Source organism: Vidua chalybeata, chromosome 5 (assembly GCF_026979565.1).
Source record: "Vidua chalybeata isolate OUT-0048 chromosome 5, bVidCha1 merged haplotype, whole genome shotgun sequence".
NCBI lineage: Eukaryota > Metazoa > Chordata > Aves > Passeriformes > Viduidae > Vidua > Vidua chalybeata.
Window position 1 is genome coordinate 20,861,224 of NC_071534.1, and position 16,281 is coordinate 20,877,504.

Sequence of the window (16,281 nt, forward strand, 5' to 3'; positions counted from 1 at the left end):
TTGTCTGGAAGTGCTTTGTGGTTTTTTTTGTTCAGTTGCTGTTGTGATCAGTAGGCATTGCCTATTGGCTGACCTTATGCTTTGCCTAAAACCTGCCTGACCTGTTTGGAGTTTCCATTCCTGGATTAAAAAGAGAAGATTTGCCTCTGTTGTTTACTGTTGTTACCAAACACAAAGAATACTAATTTTAATGCTATTGTCTTTCTCTTAGGGCAAATTTATCAGAATCAACTTTGATGTCAATGGCTACATTGTTGGAGCCAATATCGAGACCTGTATCCTTTTGTAACCCCTTGAAAGGTTCAAGGCTCTAGAGGTGCCTGGAATGGTACCTAGCAGTCTCATCACCACTGACTTAGGTTGAGAAAGCAGTTGGAAGCAATCTAAATTTCTGCTATCAAGATCACTGTTGTAGTCTCCTCTTTCCTTAATATTATTTTGTGACCTTTGTGATCATGGTGCAGACCTTTTCTGAAGTAATGAATTAATTCTAATCTTAAGAGGTGAAATGCAAGCATAAACTGCAGCAATATGAATAGGTGTGGAATTTCATAATTCATTCTTGCTTCTTTCCAAGGCAAGTGGGGATTGATGGCATCGATTTTTATGTTTCTTACCCGTTACGTCTCTCTTACCCTAGTCATCATTCAGAGGCTGGCAGAACTGAGACCAGAAGCTCAAGGGGTTATTAACTGATAACGATTGCTAAGTCAATACCCTTGTCAATTGGTATGAAGAGAACATCAGGTAGTTTTTTCTCCTGCCACAGAATAGGAAGGGATTTGTATGTCCTGTCATGGGCCTTGACTCTCTGAAGATCTGCTGGAAAAGTCACGTGCAATTCGCCAGGCCAAAGAGGAGAGAACCTTCCACATCTTTTACTACCTGCTCTCTGGGGCAGGGGAGCATCTGAAGAGTAAGTATGATTGTGTTGTGATGAAGGAATCCCATAACTACATCAACAGAGGGTTCATAACACCTGTAGACAAGGACCTGTTCCTTCACAGTTCCTTCTTCTCTGCCTTTTGGAGATTGTCAGCTCTCCTCTACTTCTTTCATGCATTCATACGTCCATCTGCCCTCCCCCTCTACTTCTCAGTTCCTGAAAACTTGCTTCTCTGGTTCCTTCCTGCACTTGTCTCCCTGCCAGCAATGACTCTACGCCCTTCCTTATCTAAATCGCTGTCCCATGTTTAGTCTAGTCTTGCATGATGTAAACCATTCTGATGCAGGAATGGTCCTGCTGTGAAGCTCTTGGTGTGTAACTGAGTGGAGCAAATCTGCAAGCCTCTAAGCAGCTCTAGCAGTCTGGTATCCCAGCACACCTTGTTTTAATACCTCAGCCCGGTAATGTGGGTCTGTCTTGTGGAAGAGCTGCAAATGGATCTGCAGGAACGACACAATGAGAGGACTTTCTCATAGCTGCTACTGTTTCAAGAGTTAATATGTTAACTTTTGTCTGACTTGAAACAAATGAGGTATCTGAAATTAAAGGCAAATTTTCTTTCAAGTTAATCCATGCTTTTTACAGATTTAGGACCTAATGATGACCTAATGACACTGCTTTGGTGGAGTAGTCCAGAGGAAGGAATAGCAAGAAATAACACAGAAAATATCTAAAATACATTAAATGTTCAGCCCAAAGTAAAACTGGGCTTAATCCTAGATTCATCCAGGAGCTGGTAGTGTATGCAAGTCAGAAATTTGATATTGGTAGTAGCTTGTTATCTGTTAAAAAATCCATAGCAACTTCTTTCTCAATTCTTTCCTAAGATGATCTGCTGCTGGAGCCTTACAACAAATACCGCTTCCTTTCCAATGGGCATGTTACGATCCCAGGTCAGCAAGACAAAGACATGTTTCAGGAGACCATGGAGGCAATGAAGATCATGGGCATCCCAGATGAAGAGCAGATAGGTATGAATATGCAAGGAATGAAAGAGGGAACAGGCTATGTCTCAACCTTTTTTTGGTTCTGGTGTTCTTTTTTTTGTTTTGTTTTGATTTGATTTGCTTTGTTAGCTTTTTGTTTAGGGATTTTGTTGGTTTTGTTTTGCTTGTATCCATTCCTGCTCCCCCTGCCCCAAGTGAACAGTGTGCTAGTAACAAAATTCAGTAGCTTTGGAGTGACCTACCTCAGGATCTACCAGCACAGTTTCAGGTTATACAGTTAACTCTAGAACAGGCAGCTAATAAAAACATGCTTCTTCTTGCTGTTTTTGTTCCCAATCTGAGGCTTGTATACCAGTTTGTGAAAAACGCATCCAAGATACAAGAATCCCCTCATTCTCTTATGCAATACATGGCTTGTGTGCTCCCCCTATCCCTTAGCAGTGGCTCTAAAGTATCTGATTCAACCACTGCTGGATTAGTCCTTTGAGAATGGGCTGGTCATAGTGCCTTTCTTTCCAGCTTAACACTGAACTGCTGATCAGAAATTAATATTGTCTGATTCTGGGAGCACAGTAGCATGACAGTGAAAATAGAAATGCACGCAGCCAGCAGAAAGCCCAGTGATACATATTCACCAGAGCTCTGTGCTCATTCATGATCTGCCCCACTGGTTGGAAATCAGTGTTCTGCAAAGTCTCACCTTCGAAATGTGTATGGTCTTCTCAAGCTAGGACTGTTACTCTCTACACTGAGAGAGTACAATAAACTATACATGTTTATTTACCTGTGCCTTCTGCTGTTTATGGTCCAGCTGTTAAAATCTGTGCTGTTGTTATCAACAGTTTAATACATTTCTTGATATCCTGAACCATCTGAGACTGAGATTTCTGTATGGAGGTGAAGAGAAATTTGCCTAAACCAAATAAAAGAAATGGTAGCCTTATTCATTGTCAGGGTGTCCTGCTATGCTCAGTTTTTTGAGTTGTTTTTAATGTATGCTCTAGGGTATGTTTTTGCTGTCATGTAGATGAGTTATTGGTTCCAGTCACTACAGCAAAAATAGCTTTAATATTTTACATTTGCTGAGGAGCCTGTTCCACTGCCCTTTTTCCAAGATCCAGCCTAACCCTCCCCTGACACAGCTTCATGCTGTTCCCTGGGATCCTGTCATTGGTCACCAGAGAGATGGATGCCTGGCCCTCCACTTCCCTTGTGAGGAAGCTGTAGGCTGCTGTGAAGTCACCCCTCAGTCTCCTCTTCTCCAGGCTGACCAACCAAGTGACCTCAGTCACTCCTCCTATGGCTTTCTCTTGATTCATCACCATCTTCATAGCCATCCTTTGGACACTCCCTAGTAGCTTTATATCTTTCTGATATTGTGGCGCCCAAAACTGCACCCAGGACTTAAGGTGAGGCTGCACCAGTGCAAAGTAGAGTGGGACAATCACAAACATATATCTCTTTTCTGTTGCTCCTAATGTAGCATATAATGGAGCCTTTGTTCACTCTCTCATCAGAAGGATGTTTTCTTAAGACAGATCTTTTTGTGCTAGTGTTGTGGTTTAACTGCAGTTAAACTTAGTTTGGCAACTAAGTCCTACATGGCTGCTCACTCACTCCTGCCCATTAGGATGGGAGAGAGAATTGAGATAGTAAAAGTGAGAAAATTTATGGGTCAAGATAAAGACAGTTTAACAGGTATAGCAAAAGCTGCGCATGCAAGTGAAGCAAAGCAAGATGAGGAATTCATTCACCACTTCCCAGGGGCAGGCAGGTGTTCAGCCACACCCAGGAAAGCAGGGCTCCATCACGCAGTGACTTGGGAACCAAACATTATCACTCCCAACATCCTCCCCTTCCTTCTTTTCTGAACTTTAAATGCTGAGCTCATGCCATGTGGTGTGGAATATCCCTTGGGTCAGTTGGGGTCAGCTGTCCTGGCTGTGCCCTTTCCCATCTTCTTGTGTACCCCCAGCCTCCTCCTGTGTTATGAACACTTTTTTCCAGTACAAATCCTGAACACAGTCCCATAACAGCTACTGTGAAGAAAATTAATTCTACCCCAGCCAAAATCAGCATAAACAAGTAGAAATTGGGGGACAAAAAAATACCTTTATTACAAGATCCCCTTCAAGTGATTGGCAGTTTACTTTGCTCAAGACAACTGGAAGCTATTATGCAATGAGCTTTGATACATAGTGAAAATTGAATTGTCTTCCCTGTCTTGCCATCTGATAGTTTGGCTTTTTTGATGTGCGTCATTTGAAGAGTATGAATATATCATTAGCAATGGGGTGGGGTGCTTCAGCATATAATTAGTAATAGTTACGGTCCAGGCACTTTTGCCCACATCCTGCTGCCTTCTGTACATTATAATGTGTATCTGTAAAGTCTACAGATCTTAGGGAACTCAAAGTGTTACAGGGTTAAAGAAACAAAATCTTTAATTGGGGTATACTCCTAACTGTCTCTTTCCTTTGTTCAGCAATAACTGTTGAGGAAAATAGAGTATCGAATTCATTGCATGAGCTTTTACCTTCAAGCAGAGAAAGTGTTTTATTAAAAAAATACAGTTCTTATAGGTGGCACTTTACCCTCAGTCCTGTCTCTCACTGTTTTATGGAGACGTTGAGAATGGGTAAATTTCTAGGCTGTGTAGTCTTGCATAGGAATGACAAGGCAAGTATTTTGTCCTGGATGGGAGTCATTTAGAGGAATAACCTGTGGTGTTTTCCCCCAAATTTCAGAAGGATTTTTGGGATGCTGAGATGGGCTTCTTTACCATGTTAGAAAAGATAACTAGGTAATATGCATAACTGGGTCACATTTTGGTGATGTCTGACACTAAGCTGGTATGATTATTACTATTTTAAAAGGTCTGCTGAAGGTTATCTCAGGTGTTCTTCAACTTGGCAACATCGTCTTCAAAAAGGAACGTAATACAGACCAAGCCTCTATGCCAGACAATACAGGTAACCAACCTCCTCCCCCACACCAAAGGAAAGTGCAGCAAAAAAGCCTACAGGAAGTTCTTGCCAGTGGGAGAATGTATTGCAGTATGTATGGAATGCTGGAGTCCTGTTTTTCCACAGGGTGAATTATTTGTCAGAGGAGCTGGCGTGCCCCGTACAAATGCAGAGTGTTCTGCCAGGCGTGTGTTTGCAGCCACCCACGGGCAGGAATGTGACACTGTTCCTGGGTCAGGGCTAGGCAGGAAGTACACGCCATGAACAGATGAAAAGGATTACTCTACTGGAATATGTGGAGTGTGTGTTTTAAACGAGCTACAGTAATTGCTCCTTCAAACTTATATTATCAGATTTTAAGGAATGTTCTTTGTTGCCTTTGTAGGTAGTCTGGTAGCTGTAAGAGTAAGGTGGTGGATAGTTTTGTGGTGGGTATAATAGCATGTGTACATATTTTAATTGCACTGCCCATTGTTGAATGTGTAAATAGTGCCATGTTTCACGTGATAGAAAACTTAACTCTTAGACCTTCATTGTAGATGTACTGCAGAAGTGCAAATTGCTAACTTTTCACTAAGTGGAGGGTTTTTTTTGGCTGTTATTATTTAAAATATGCTTGAAATGTCATTTTAAGGAGGAGAATAAACTGTTTGGGTTTGGATTTTGAATCTAAAATACAGAGTTGTCTCAAAGACTAATCAGTAGATGAAGACAGAACAAGTAGCTTGATTAAGAAATCCATTATCTGATGTATTTTTAGATTGATTACAGACAATGACCTTTCTAAAGCTTCTGTGTTACAATTTAGTTGTATGGTGCTGTTACTTCAAATGTACTCTAGTGGCTTCTGGAGAAACTCAATATTAACTAGTATGGGTTGCAAGATGTTTTTTTTAGAGTGGGTTTTTTTTTTTTTTTTTTGTCAGGAAGGTATTTTGTCTCAGCAACCTGTTCTTCATTTAATGTTTTTTGTAAGCTGTTTCCTGACTTCCCTAAAGCCAGTTGTTGGAATGTTTTTCTTTTTCTCTTGCTTTCTGTGAGAAAAACAGAGTAATATGAATCTTTTTGTTTCCTTTTACCATCTTTAGCTGCTCAGAAGGTGTCTCACCTTTTGGGTATCAACGTGACAGATTTCACTAGAGGTATCCTGACTCCTCGCATCAAAGTTGGACGAGATTATGTCCAGAAAGCTCAGACCAAAGAACAGGTAGGCATTCTCAAAAAATGAATGAGTATTCTGGTCTCTAATCTTACTGCTGCACTGCTAATGAGTGTATCAGAGGTTTCTGTAATGTTTACTAACCATCTTTATGATTGCAATGTATGGCAAGCACACTTGAACATTGTACCATAATATATTGCTTCTAGCATAATATATTACTTGTTTTTGTAATCTGTATAAAGTTAGAATTCACCTTGTCCCTTAGCACTTTTTCTCTTTTGCAAAAAAATAAAGAGAACACAAGTTCCCTAATTTTGGTGACTGACTGTCCCTGGGGAGTTAGTAGTTTCAGTGTGGTATGCAAGGGTGACATTTCCAAGTTGGTGGAATACAGAAAGCACTATTTTTGAGTAGGTCAGCTACTAAGATAGAAGAATTTGCTGCTCACTCTTGAAATTGATTGGAAATTTTGTAACATTCTTGACTGATCAGGTTGTGCTGTAAATGAAACCTGACCTAGGAGCTCGTGGCTTGCTTGAATGGAGCAAACCCCTGTGCTTACTCATTGCCTGGCTTCTTTACGAACACAGCATCATCCTCTAAATAAAGAAACATGGCCCTGTAACTTGGAAGGGGTTGGCAAGAGATTGAAGTCTGGAAAAAGTCAAAGATTGCCTTTCCAAGCTGCTTGTCCCTTTTGATGTTTAATTTCTTACTACACGTAGTATTTGTGTCAAACACAGGTAGGGTAGTGGCAGGGAGGGATTTGGCTTCATAAATCCAAAGTTACAAAAGAATTTAAGTTCATTTCCTTGGGCCTATGAAATACCCCATGTTACTATAGTCTTTGGAAGTGACTGGGCATAGTTTTTCTTTCTTTAATACCAGGTCTTGTTTCCTCCAGCAGGCAGGATCCTAAAATTTGGTTTTGACACAAATTTTTAATTTAGAGACAAATTCTTTGCTCTTGTATATGGACTATCACTATGCCATCTACTTTTCATTTGGAATAAACTGAAATAAGCCTTGTTCAGTGAATTTCCTAGTGAAGAGAAAATGTCAGACTACAGTTGTGCTGCTAGATGCTGAAGCAGTGTAATCTGTGCCTTTCTTTGGTTTGTAATGCAACTTTTGATGTTCATCTGTTTGCTGTTTAGGCTGATTTTGCCATTGAAGCACTGGCCAAAGCCACTTACGAACGGATGTTCCGGTGGCTGGTTATGCGCATCAACAAAGCTTTGGATAAGACCAAGAGACAGGGTGCATCCTTCATTGGAATCCTTGACATTGCTGGCTTTGAGATTTTTGAGGTAAGGAGATGTCAGGTCCTTGCACTCAGCACAGTTTAATATGATGCAAAGACCACAGAAGGAAATAGCTTTACAACTGGAAAATAACACACTTTTGATAAGAATGTGAAGCCCACAAAAAGGAGAATCAACATCCAATCTCATGCAAGATAAGTGTAGGAGAGGAAGAGCTGAAGGAAAGTTGAGGGAGAGATGGGAGAGAGGGGAAATGTGAGCACTTTCTCTAGATGTCAGTGAACTGTTAGGCCAAACCATTATGGGACTCTATTAAATAATTTTAGGATGTGGTTTGCATTATAATCTGAAGCAGCCACAGACTGCCATCAAAAAAGAAGTATCCTACCATTATCCCAGCAAGGCAGCTCCTGTCAACCTGTGTTATGCTATGCTGGGTCTAACTCATGAACAGCTGCAAAATGAATTGGACCATTTATTCATGAAATAGAAAACTGAGACATAGAAAAGTTGGCATTGGTTTTTTTGGTGGTTTTTTTTTTTTTTTTTGGGGGTGGGTTTTTTTTTTTTTTTTTTTTGGTTTTTTTGTGGTTTTTGGGTTTTGGGGGGTGTTTTTTTCCTTCTCCCTCTATTGGTATACGTTTGGCTTCACAGTTCTGGATCTCACTAAAAGAAGAAGAGAAGAAATAGCATAGTTAGGAATTATTAAATAGGGAGGAATTAGAACAGGACCACTTTCTTTAGAAGCTGCATTATGTTTTGTGTGGTCAAACATAAAAATACACTGTGGGTTATTAACTTTGTCCATACTGTTTGAAGAAATCTGGAAATTTGGAAGAAATTTCCCTCACTTTCCTTGCTCTGATTTTATATAAGGATTAAAAAGGGATTTTCCAGTCCACACACTTTTAGGAATTTGTCTTCAGGCTTCTGTTGCTGCGTCTTCCTATGAAGAGGAATTGCTGGCTCTGCATTTGTGAGAAAACCAGAGTCCTTTCTTGTCCCGGGTTAAGTAGTTGCAGTAACTTCTCGGCTGTTTACAGCTAAACATTCTTTTGCAAAGTCTGAGAACCAGTGTGTATGAACTTCCCTAGGGATTGCAGCAGTGTGCAGTGGCACGTGACAGAACAGGCAGTTCATATCCAAAGGGGTTATTGACAGTGGACTGTCTGCCCCACTCTAGCTTAGACTCCTGAACCACAAATACAATATTTTGTGCTAATAGGATGCTATGTGTGTCTTCACAAGCAATTGCTCAAACATCTTTCTGCCTTTTTCTTCATTAGCTGAACTCCTTTGAGCAGCTGTGTATTAACTACACAAATGAAAAGTTGCAGCAGCTCTTTAACCACACCATGTTCATTCTGGAGCAAGAGGAGTACCAGAGGGAGGGCATAGAGTGGAATTTCATTGACTTTGGCCTGGACCTGCAGCCCTGCATTGACCTCATAGAGAAGCCGGTAAGTTTGTTGTTTTACTGTCAAGCAGGAAATGGCTGCACTGATTTTTGTCATTGAGGACATCATCTCTGGCCCTCTAGCTTCCATTATCCTCTACTGGCACTGTAATATGATTAGAAGCAGGAGTGAACAATTTCTTCTTTGTCTGAAAGTGTGTCAACAATAAGACTGTTAGTTCTTTGGGAAACACTGCATGAAAATGGATCTAATTGGCCACTTTTTCCTCTCACTATATTGTCCTCACTTGTTTAAGTCTGCATGATGCTAGATGTATGTGCAGCTTGCCATAAGTAGTGTGAACTTCCTTACTTAACTACAGGTGTGATGAGAAGCTGTGAACTCTGTTGCTTTCATTCTGCTCTAATGAAATTTGAGAATTTACAAATTTCATAGTATATGTTCCAATAGTAAGGACTAGTTTGTGAAACTTTCTGCTATGGCCTGTTGTATTTCGACACCCGAGTATATTTAGAGAACTGTATAATAATATTTCTTCTATTAAAAATATCTTTTCCCCAAAAAACAACCTAGACAAATGTCACAGAAGAGACTTTCTCATAAAAATGGTCAGAATTCAGATGAGGATATTGAAGAACTATTAACAATTTATATTACAATGGAAGTAGTTTAACTGATATCACACATGAGGTGAATGTGATGTGGATCAGGATTAGGTATTCTTTTTTTTCTCCTCTAGCCATCTGAAGGTGTTAATTATCGTTGTAGTCATGTAGTTAATGATGTTTTGATGTTTCCCTTCTTTAAGGCTGGGCCTCCTGGTATACTGGCTCTGCTGGATGAAGAGTGCTGGTTCCCAAAAGCAACAGACAAAAGCTTTGTGGAAAAAGTTGTTCAAGAACAAGGCACCCACCCCAAATTTCAGAAGCCAAAACAGCTGAAAGACAAAGCTGACTTCTGTATCATACATTATGCTGGCAAGGTAAAGAATTAATAATTAAAATGTGATGGTTGGAATGCTTAATTCATAACCATTGCTTCTTAGAAATGGCTACTTACCAAAATGGTTGCCTATGAGAAACCATCAGAAGATTTCATGAAAGTGTTTAATTGCAGAGGAGCTTACAGCGTCTAAGGGTCTGCAATTCATATCTATATTTATAGTTCAAGACATGTCAAACTGACAACAATTTACATTTGTTCTGTGTGACTTGGTGAGACTGGAGGTACTGCTCAGAAACCTGCATCAAGACTTCATCACCAAAAATGCTGATGCAGCTGTTTTTTGTGTCACGCTCTGGATGGTACAAACTAGCATTGCAAATCCATTCCCTTCACTGACAGAACAGAACATGCAGCTTTTTGTAAGGGTTGGAAATTTGTAGGTGTGCTTACTTAGATGGCAAATCCAAGAATGGTTAGGTAATCTGTTGTTATGCAAACCTTGGTGATACTTTTCTAGACTGTGTCAGATGTTGCTGGATATTGGGCTGCAGAAAATTGCCCCCCCTAATCTTCTTGATGTGTTTATCTTCTCCAGGTGGATTACAAGGCAGATGAATGGCTGATGAAGAACATGGATCCGCTGAATGATAACATCGCCACTCTTCTGCACCAATCGTCGGATAAGTTTGTGTCTGAGCTGTGGAAAGATGGTATGTAATTAAACTTTATTTCATTTGTTTGCTCTTTTTCTGTATGAAAGAGCTTAAGCATCAAAAGCCTGTGATGAGCTGTTATGCTGCTTTTCCCCTGAAATCTAAGCCACCAAGATGAGCATTATCTGGAACATCCTTTGCTTAGATCATGGTATTTTATTAAAAGTTCACTGTAACTCAAGAGAAAGGTTCATTTACATCAACTTCTCTTAAGCTTACTGCATATATATAGCAATGCTGTCTCAAAATGAGGAATACTGGGATAAAATATGAATGCACCATTATGAGCCAGCAGCTTGTATAGCTGCAACACTCAAGATCTGAAGTGGAATCTGTTTTCAATCCTGCAACTAAGTGTGCCTTTTCTGCAGTGTTGTTCAGTATTTTACTCTATCTTCTCTGGGTTTTATCTGGTTTTGAGTCTTACTGTTACTGTCACTTTCTGTGGTAGGTTTTCTTTGACGTCTCTGTCTGTTGCAGAGATGCAGAAGGTTCAGAGAGCCTATTTCTATCAACACTTTCCTATTCTTCATCTAGAACCAGGTGACTGAGAAACTCAGCTGTCGTGTCATGTGTGTGATGCATCTTAGAGCCATGCAAGAAATGCTTCCGTTAACTTCTCTTTGTCCCTTTGTCATACCTGCCTGTCTTTCTTGTTCATTTCCTCTGCTTTGTGCTAGTAGCTCCTCATGGACTTTGAAACAAAAGTAAAACTCACCTTGAAAGTGGATACAAAAATACGGACACATTCAGGTGCTAAAAGTTACTCCTACACAACTTGGGTAGGAACAAATCCCTACCAACTGTTTGAATGTAGAGCTAGCACAGCTGTATTTCTTGCAAGATGTGGAAGGAAGATTTCTGAGACTGCATAGCAACTGACTTCTAGTTTAGCATTGGTTTTAGTACTGGGATTTCAGTTCAGCAGCTGACAATTTAAAAGAAAGTTTGGCAAAGGAACTTGTCATGGATGAAAAATGGCCATCAGCAAGTTGTGCCTAACAAGGCCTTTGCTGTGTGAGACTACTTTTGGGCTTGAAATGTCAACTGACCACAGCTTACCAGTTTTCATTTATTGTTCTTAGATGGATCTTCTGTTGCAAGGGACTGTCCTTTTCACTGTCTTGAAGTAGATTTCAGGGCTTAAGATTAAGTCTGGGATGCACTTCTGTGGATTTCCCTGTGATGTCATTTAGTAACACAACCACCTTTTCTCTCTGATAAGACAACCTTGACCCTATTCCAACAGCTGCTCTAGAAGTGAACAGTTTTTAGCTAATATTAGCTGTAAATGAGAATATTCTTTCTAGTTTATTCTTTTGTAGGGATGTCTCTTAGCAGCTGCATTTTTTTAAATTAGAAGTCAGTTGAGGACAAGCTGGTTTGTTTTCTGAGGTGAAGATTGGAACCTGAGTGTAGGCATCAGCCAACTACTAAAGGTGGGGAAAAGTAGCTTGAAGCCCTTAATAAAAGTGTATTGGAGGTGTGGAAATTTATAGTGATACAGTTGCTTTTTGCTGGATGGGTGAATATTTTTCTCTATGTAGAAAAGCAATGGGAAAAAGTAAAACTTCAGTTTCTTCTTGCCCCTGCTGCTATCAGATCTAGCTGACTTCTGTTGAGGGGAAAAAAAAAAATCTGTGGTGTCCATCCATCAAGGTGATAGTTTCATCAATGCTCGGATGTCACTGTGGCATAGTGGAGAAATTTGGGGAAGGGAGTTCTGACTTTCTTCTAGTGCTGTTGTTCATGTCTGTGTCATGGAATACTTGTACTCCAAAAACAACTCAAGCAGTGATATCCTGAGGTTTGGGTTTTGTCATGCCTTTTACTGTGCTTGTTCAGTTTACAAGTAGATACAACTTTTATGATCATCGGTTTTGACAGTCCTGCCTGTAATGCAAGAGTGAAGCTGGCCTTTTTCTCTATCTCTGGCCCCTTCTGGATCAGAGGTGACTAAAGTTCACTCTGCTGGGCTAGCAGCTAGAAGTCTTGTTGTTATTCATTCTAAGCTAAGCAAGTAGAAGAGTCTGAAACTCACTTCTAGATTGCTCTTCCAGTGCTGCCATCCAGGGCATCAGTAGAATATGTTTGGGATCAAGTTTGACTCCATCACTCAAACTTCCTGTAGTGAGCTGATGCTTTATTTTCCTTCCTGCTCCTATCCCTGCACAAATTTTGTACAGGAGTCGACATCTGTGTAGAGATGAAGCAAAAAGGATCCTGCAGCTCCTCTCATTTATCCTGTTCTACCCAGGTGTTCTTTGTATGTCCCAATGCTTCCTTTGTTTGTGGGAGAATTTTAATGCTCTTTCCTGTGCTCTCTCTAGTGGACCGTATTGTTGGGCTGGATCAGGTAGCTGGTATGTCAGATACAGCATTGCCAGGGGCCTTTAAAACCAGGAAGGGAATGTTCCGGACCGTGGGACAGCTTTACAAAGAGCAGCTGGCTAAGCTGATGGCTACCTTGAGGAATACCAACCCCAACTTCGTCCGTTGCATTATCCCCAACCATGAGAAAAAGGTAAAAACAGCTATAACAGCACAGCCCATGCATTCTTACGTAGGCTTCCTGGGGCATGTGGCTGGCTTGATGGCTTTTGTCAGGGTTTGCAAGAGATCTGGAAGAGGCCCTGTTTTCTCAGGGTAATTTTTAAGGTCATCCTAAATAACTGTATGCTTACTAAAATTTTGGAGACTGATCTTTGCAGTTCTTAAGGTGGCATAAAAGCTTTCTGTTGCTTCTAACTGGAAAAGAGAACTGGCTGCTTTACAAGAAAGAGAGGGGGAGAGGCAAAGGGGTAAGCCCTTTTTGTAAAAGCTTTGTGGTATTCATAAAATATACATTTTCCTCACTAGGCTGGAAAACTGGATCCCCACTTGGTCCTGGACCAGCTTCGCTGTAATGGAGTGCTGGAGGGAATCCGTATTTGTCGTCAAGGTTTCCCCAACAGAGTTGTATTCCAGGAATTCAGACAAAGGTGAGCCCTAGAAAAGAATCTGAAGCAGTCTTTAGCCTGGCAAAGTTAAGACATAAGCACAAAAACGGAAGTCTTTTATTGCAACTAGATTGCCAATTTTTCAAAGACAACACATCTGTACCTTGGTATTCCCTGGCACAAAGCCTCCCAAAAGCATTTTTGATTTCTCCAATAAGGATGTAGTTAAGCTGAGGCATAGAAGACCCTGTCCAAGGCTGCTGCTTCATACTCTGCTGTCCAGAGGTGCAGTGTTTTTTTAAAAACTGTTGAACTCACAATGGCATAGGAATGCATAATGATTTGTTTTGTTGTTTTCAAATACACTTGTGTGACTAGTCTGATGCTTTCTCATTTTCAGATATGAAATCTTAACTCCAAATGCAATTCCCAAAGGATTTATGGATGGAAAGCAGGCTTGCGTGCTGATGGTAAAACATCCCCGAAACTCTACTTGAATAGAATAAACTTTATGGGTGTGGTTTAAAAGTTGGAGTTGTGCGTGCTAAATATAACTTGTACTTGCAGACCAAAATTCCAAAGTCAAATGTTTTGTCTGAGAGCAGGGTGCAGAAAGCTTCCTCTTGGCTCCATGGATGGAGGCTTTTGTCTGGCATGAGATTTAATAGTCCTAGGCAAGAGGACCTTTCTGTTTCCACAGATGCATACTTTGAGATGCCAGCAGTATTCATAGAATCAAAATGCTTAGAAGCATTAATGCTATCTTTAGCACATGCTTCAAGTATGAGCTTCAGTAAACTTTTTGTAATGGCCTGCTGCTGATAAATGCTTTCAGCAAAGGCTCCAATTAGTTTCTGTAGAATTGCCTGCCTCAAAGGGAAAGCTTTGGCTCTAGTTTGATGACTAGGCTTGAATTGAGCTTGGCTGTAAGGGATTCCCACTTTTCTGTCTTACAGGAGTATAGCTGATTCTTCCTAGCTAATATAAGCATTGGCAGCAAATCCATATGAAAGGAAGGTTGTGCTGGGGTGTCTTTTTTGGACAAAAATAGGACTGAGAAAAAGTAAATGGGAGGGATCAACAGATGTGTTTCTTCTAGAAAAGAGGGCTCTTGGGACTGTATTTAAATTCCTTACAGCATCCTTGTATTCTGAATACTTGATGTGATACTTCTATTAAATGATTCTTTCTGTCATATTTTCTGTCTCTGATTACCTCCATTTGATGCTGCGCTTGGCTGAGCTTCAGCTCCTCTAATTGGGATAGGCCAGGAATTTATTGAGAGTTAGCAACTTTGGTTTGCCTGAGTGGCGCATTGTAGAAAAGGGCTGTCTTAGAGCCACGAGCCACAAATATGTTTTGTGATGTTTCACATGAAACAGTCTTTGCAGGACATGAATTCTTCTCTTTCTCTTTTTAGATCAAAGCATTGGAGCTGGATTCCAACCTTTACAGAATTGGACAGAGTAAAGTGTTTTTCAGAGCTGGAGTCCTTGCTCATCTTGAAGAAGAGAGAGATCTGAAGATCACAGATGTCATTATTGGATTCCAAGCATGTTGCAGAGGCTACCTGGCCAGAAAGTAAGTACAGTGATTTTTGAAGTCATAATCATGTATTTCATCATAAACATGTATTTCTCCCATTAAAGCACAAGTTTCTCTTAAAAAAAAAATGAAATAATTACATCTAGAAACTATTTTTTTTGTCAGAAAGGTCGTGATTTATTTATTGTATATGACATTTGATGGTCTTTTAGTGTTTTCTCATCTCTGTAATGCCAGACTTCTGGCACCTGCAAGAATCTCTGTGTACTCTATCCCAAAAACTACCTGAGCAGTAAGGTCTGTTCCTCTCTGTAAGAATGCTGTGCAGCAGATCAAGTTTTTGACAGAAGTGCTGTGAAGGTGCAAATGGAAAAGTCTTAGTACAGTACTGTTGCAGGAGGTGTAGGGTTTCTCTTAAGCTATCAGGTAGCACTGCAATTGGTACAGTTCTAAGATCAAAAGTAGTACCTGTCAGTTTGGTGGGAAAACACACCTCTGCGTCAGATCTCCTTTCTTGGAAGTGAAGATAGTAAAGCTTTTCAGAGTAGAAGACATGAGGGAAATTTTGTTAAAATAGGAAATTGGATTAAAGAAAAAAGAGCCACTCTTACTTGAGCAGAAAAAAAATAAAAATCAAGAGAAAGTTCACTGGAAACTGCTAGTTTTTCTGGGAGGGAACCTTCTAAAGGAAAAGCACAGAAGTATCTAAGGGCTTGATGGTGTAAATTGTGTGCTGCTCTGGGTTCCTTTGTCTTATCTCTACTTGCTTTGCAGAGCCTTTGCCAAGCGCCAGCAGCAGTTGACAGCTATGAAAGTGCTTCAGAGAAACTGTGCTGCCTATCTGAAACTGCGGAACTGGCAGTGGTGGAGGTTGTTCACCAAGGTAAGAGTTTTCCCTTTGCAATCCCCCTGCAATGAGCAAAGACATCTTCAACTAGATCAGTTTGCTCAGAGCCCTATCCAACCTGATCTTGAATGTTCTCAGGGATAAGGCATCTGTCTACCACCTCTCTGGAAAACCTGTTCTAGTGTTTCACCACCCTCATTGTAAAAAACGTATTCCTTATATCTAGTCTGAGTCTACTCTTTGTTAGCTTAAACCATTACCCTTTTGCCACAACAAGTCTTCTTAACAAGTTTGGCCCCCTCTATTTTGTGAACCCCTTTTTAGGTACTGACAGGTGCTCTGAGGTTTCCCGGAAGCCTTTTCTTCTCTGGGCTGAACAGCCCCAACTCTCTCAGCCTGTCTTCATAGCAGAGGTGCTCCAGCCCTCTGATCATTTTTGTGACCCTCTGGACCCAATCAAACAAGTCCATATCCTCGTGGGCTGAGGTCCCCAGACCTGGGTGCAGCACTCCAGGTGGGGTCTCACCAGAGAAGAGGGGCAGAATCCCCCTCTGGATTCAACCCGGACAGTTCCTCGATCACCAAACA

At 40.7% G+C, this 16,281-nt stretch overlaps 1 protein-coding gene across 3 annotated transcripts in view; it reads left to right on the top strand.

The window, feature by feature from the left end:
* The window catches only part of MYH9 (myosin heavy chain 9), a 78,145-nt gene that overhangs the window by 45,466 nt on the left and 16,398 nt on the right, over positions 1 to 16,281 (top strand). For all 3 annotated transcript variants that reach the window (XM_053942055.1, XM_053942057.1, XM_053942054.1), the window contains 14 exons: positions 212 to 275; positions 818 to 916; positions 1,774 to 1,917; positions 4,770 to 4,865; positions 5,948 to 6,066; positions 7,179 to 7,331; positions 8,573 to 8,746; positions 9,513 to 9,686; positions 10,245 to 10,359; positions 12,693 to 12,886; positions 13,222 to 13,343; positions 13,702 to 13,771; positions 14,722 to 14,882; positions 15,621 to 15,729. In XM_053942055.1, coding sequence (XP_053798030.1) covers positions 212 to 275; positions 818 to 916; positions 1,774 to 1,917; positions 4,770 to 4,865; positions 5,948 to 6,066; positions 7,179 to 7,331; positions 8,573 to 8,746; positions 9,513 to 9,686; positions 10,245 to 10,359; positions 12,693 to 12,886; positions 13,222 to 13,343; positions 13,702 to 13,771; positions 14,722 to 14,882; positions 15,621 to 15,729 — 1,794 coding nt within the window. The remainder of the gene's footprint in view (positions 1 to 211; positions 276 to 817; positions 917 to 1,773; positions 1,918 to 4,769; positions 4,866 to 5,947; positions 6,067 to 7,178; positions 7,332 to 8,572; positions 8,747 to 9,512; positions 9,687 to 10,244; positions 10,360 to 12,692; positions 12,887 to 13,221; positions 13,344 to 13,701; positions 13,772 to 14,721; positions 14,883 to 15,620; positions 15,730 to 16,281) is intronic.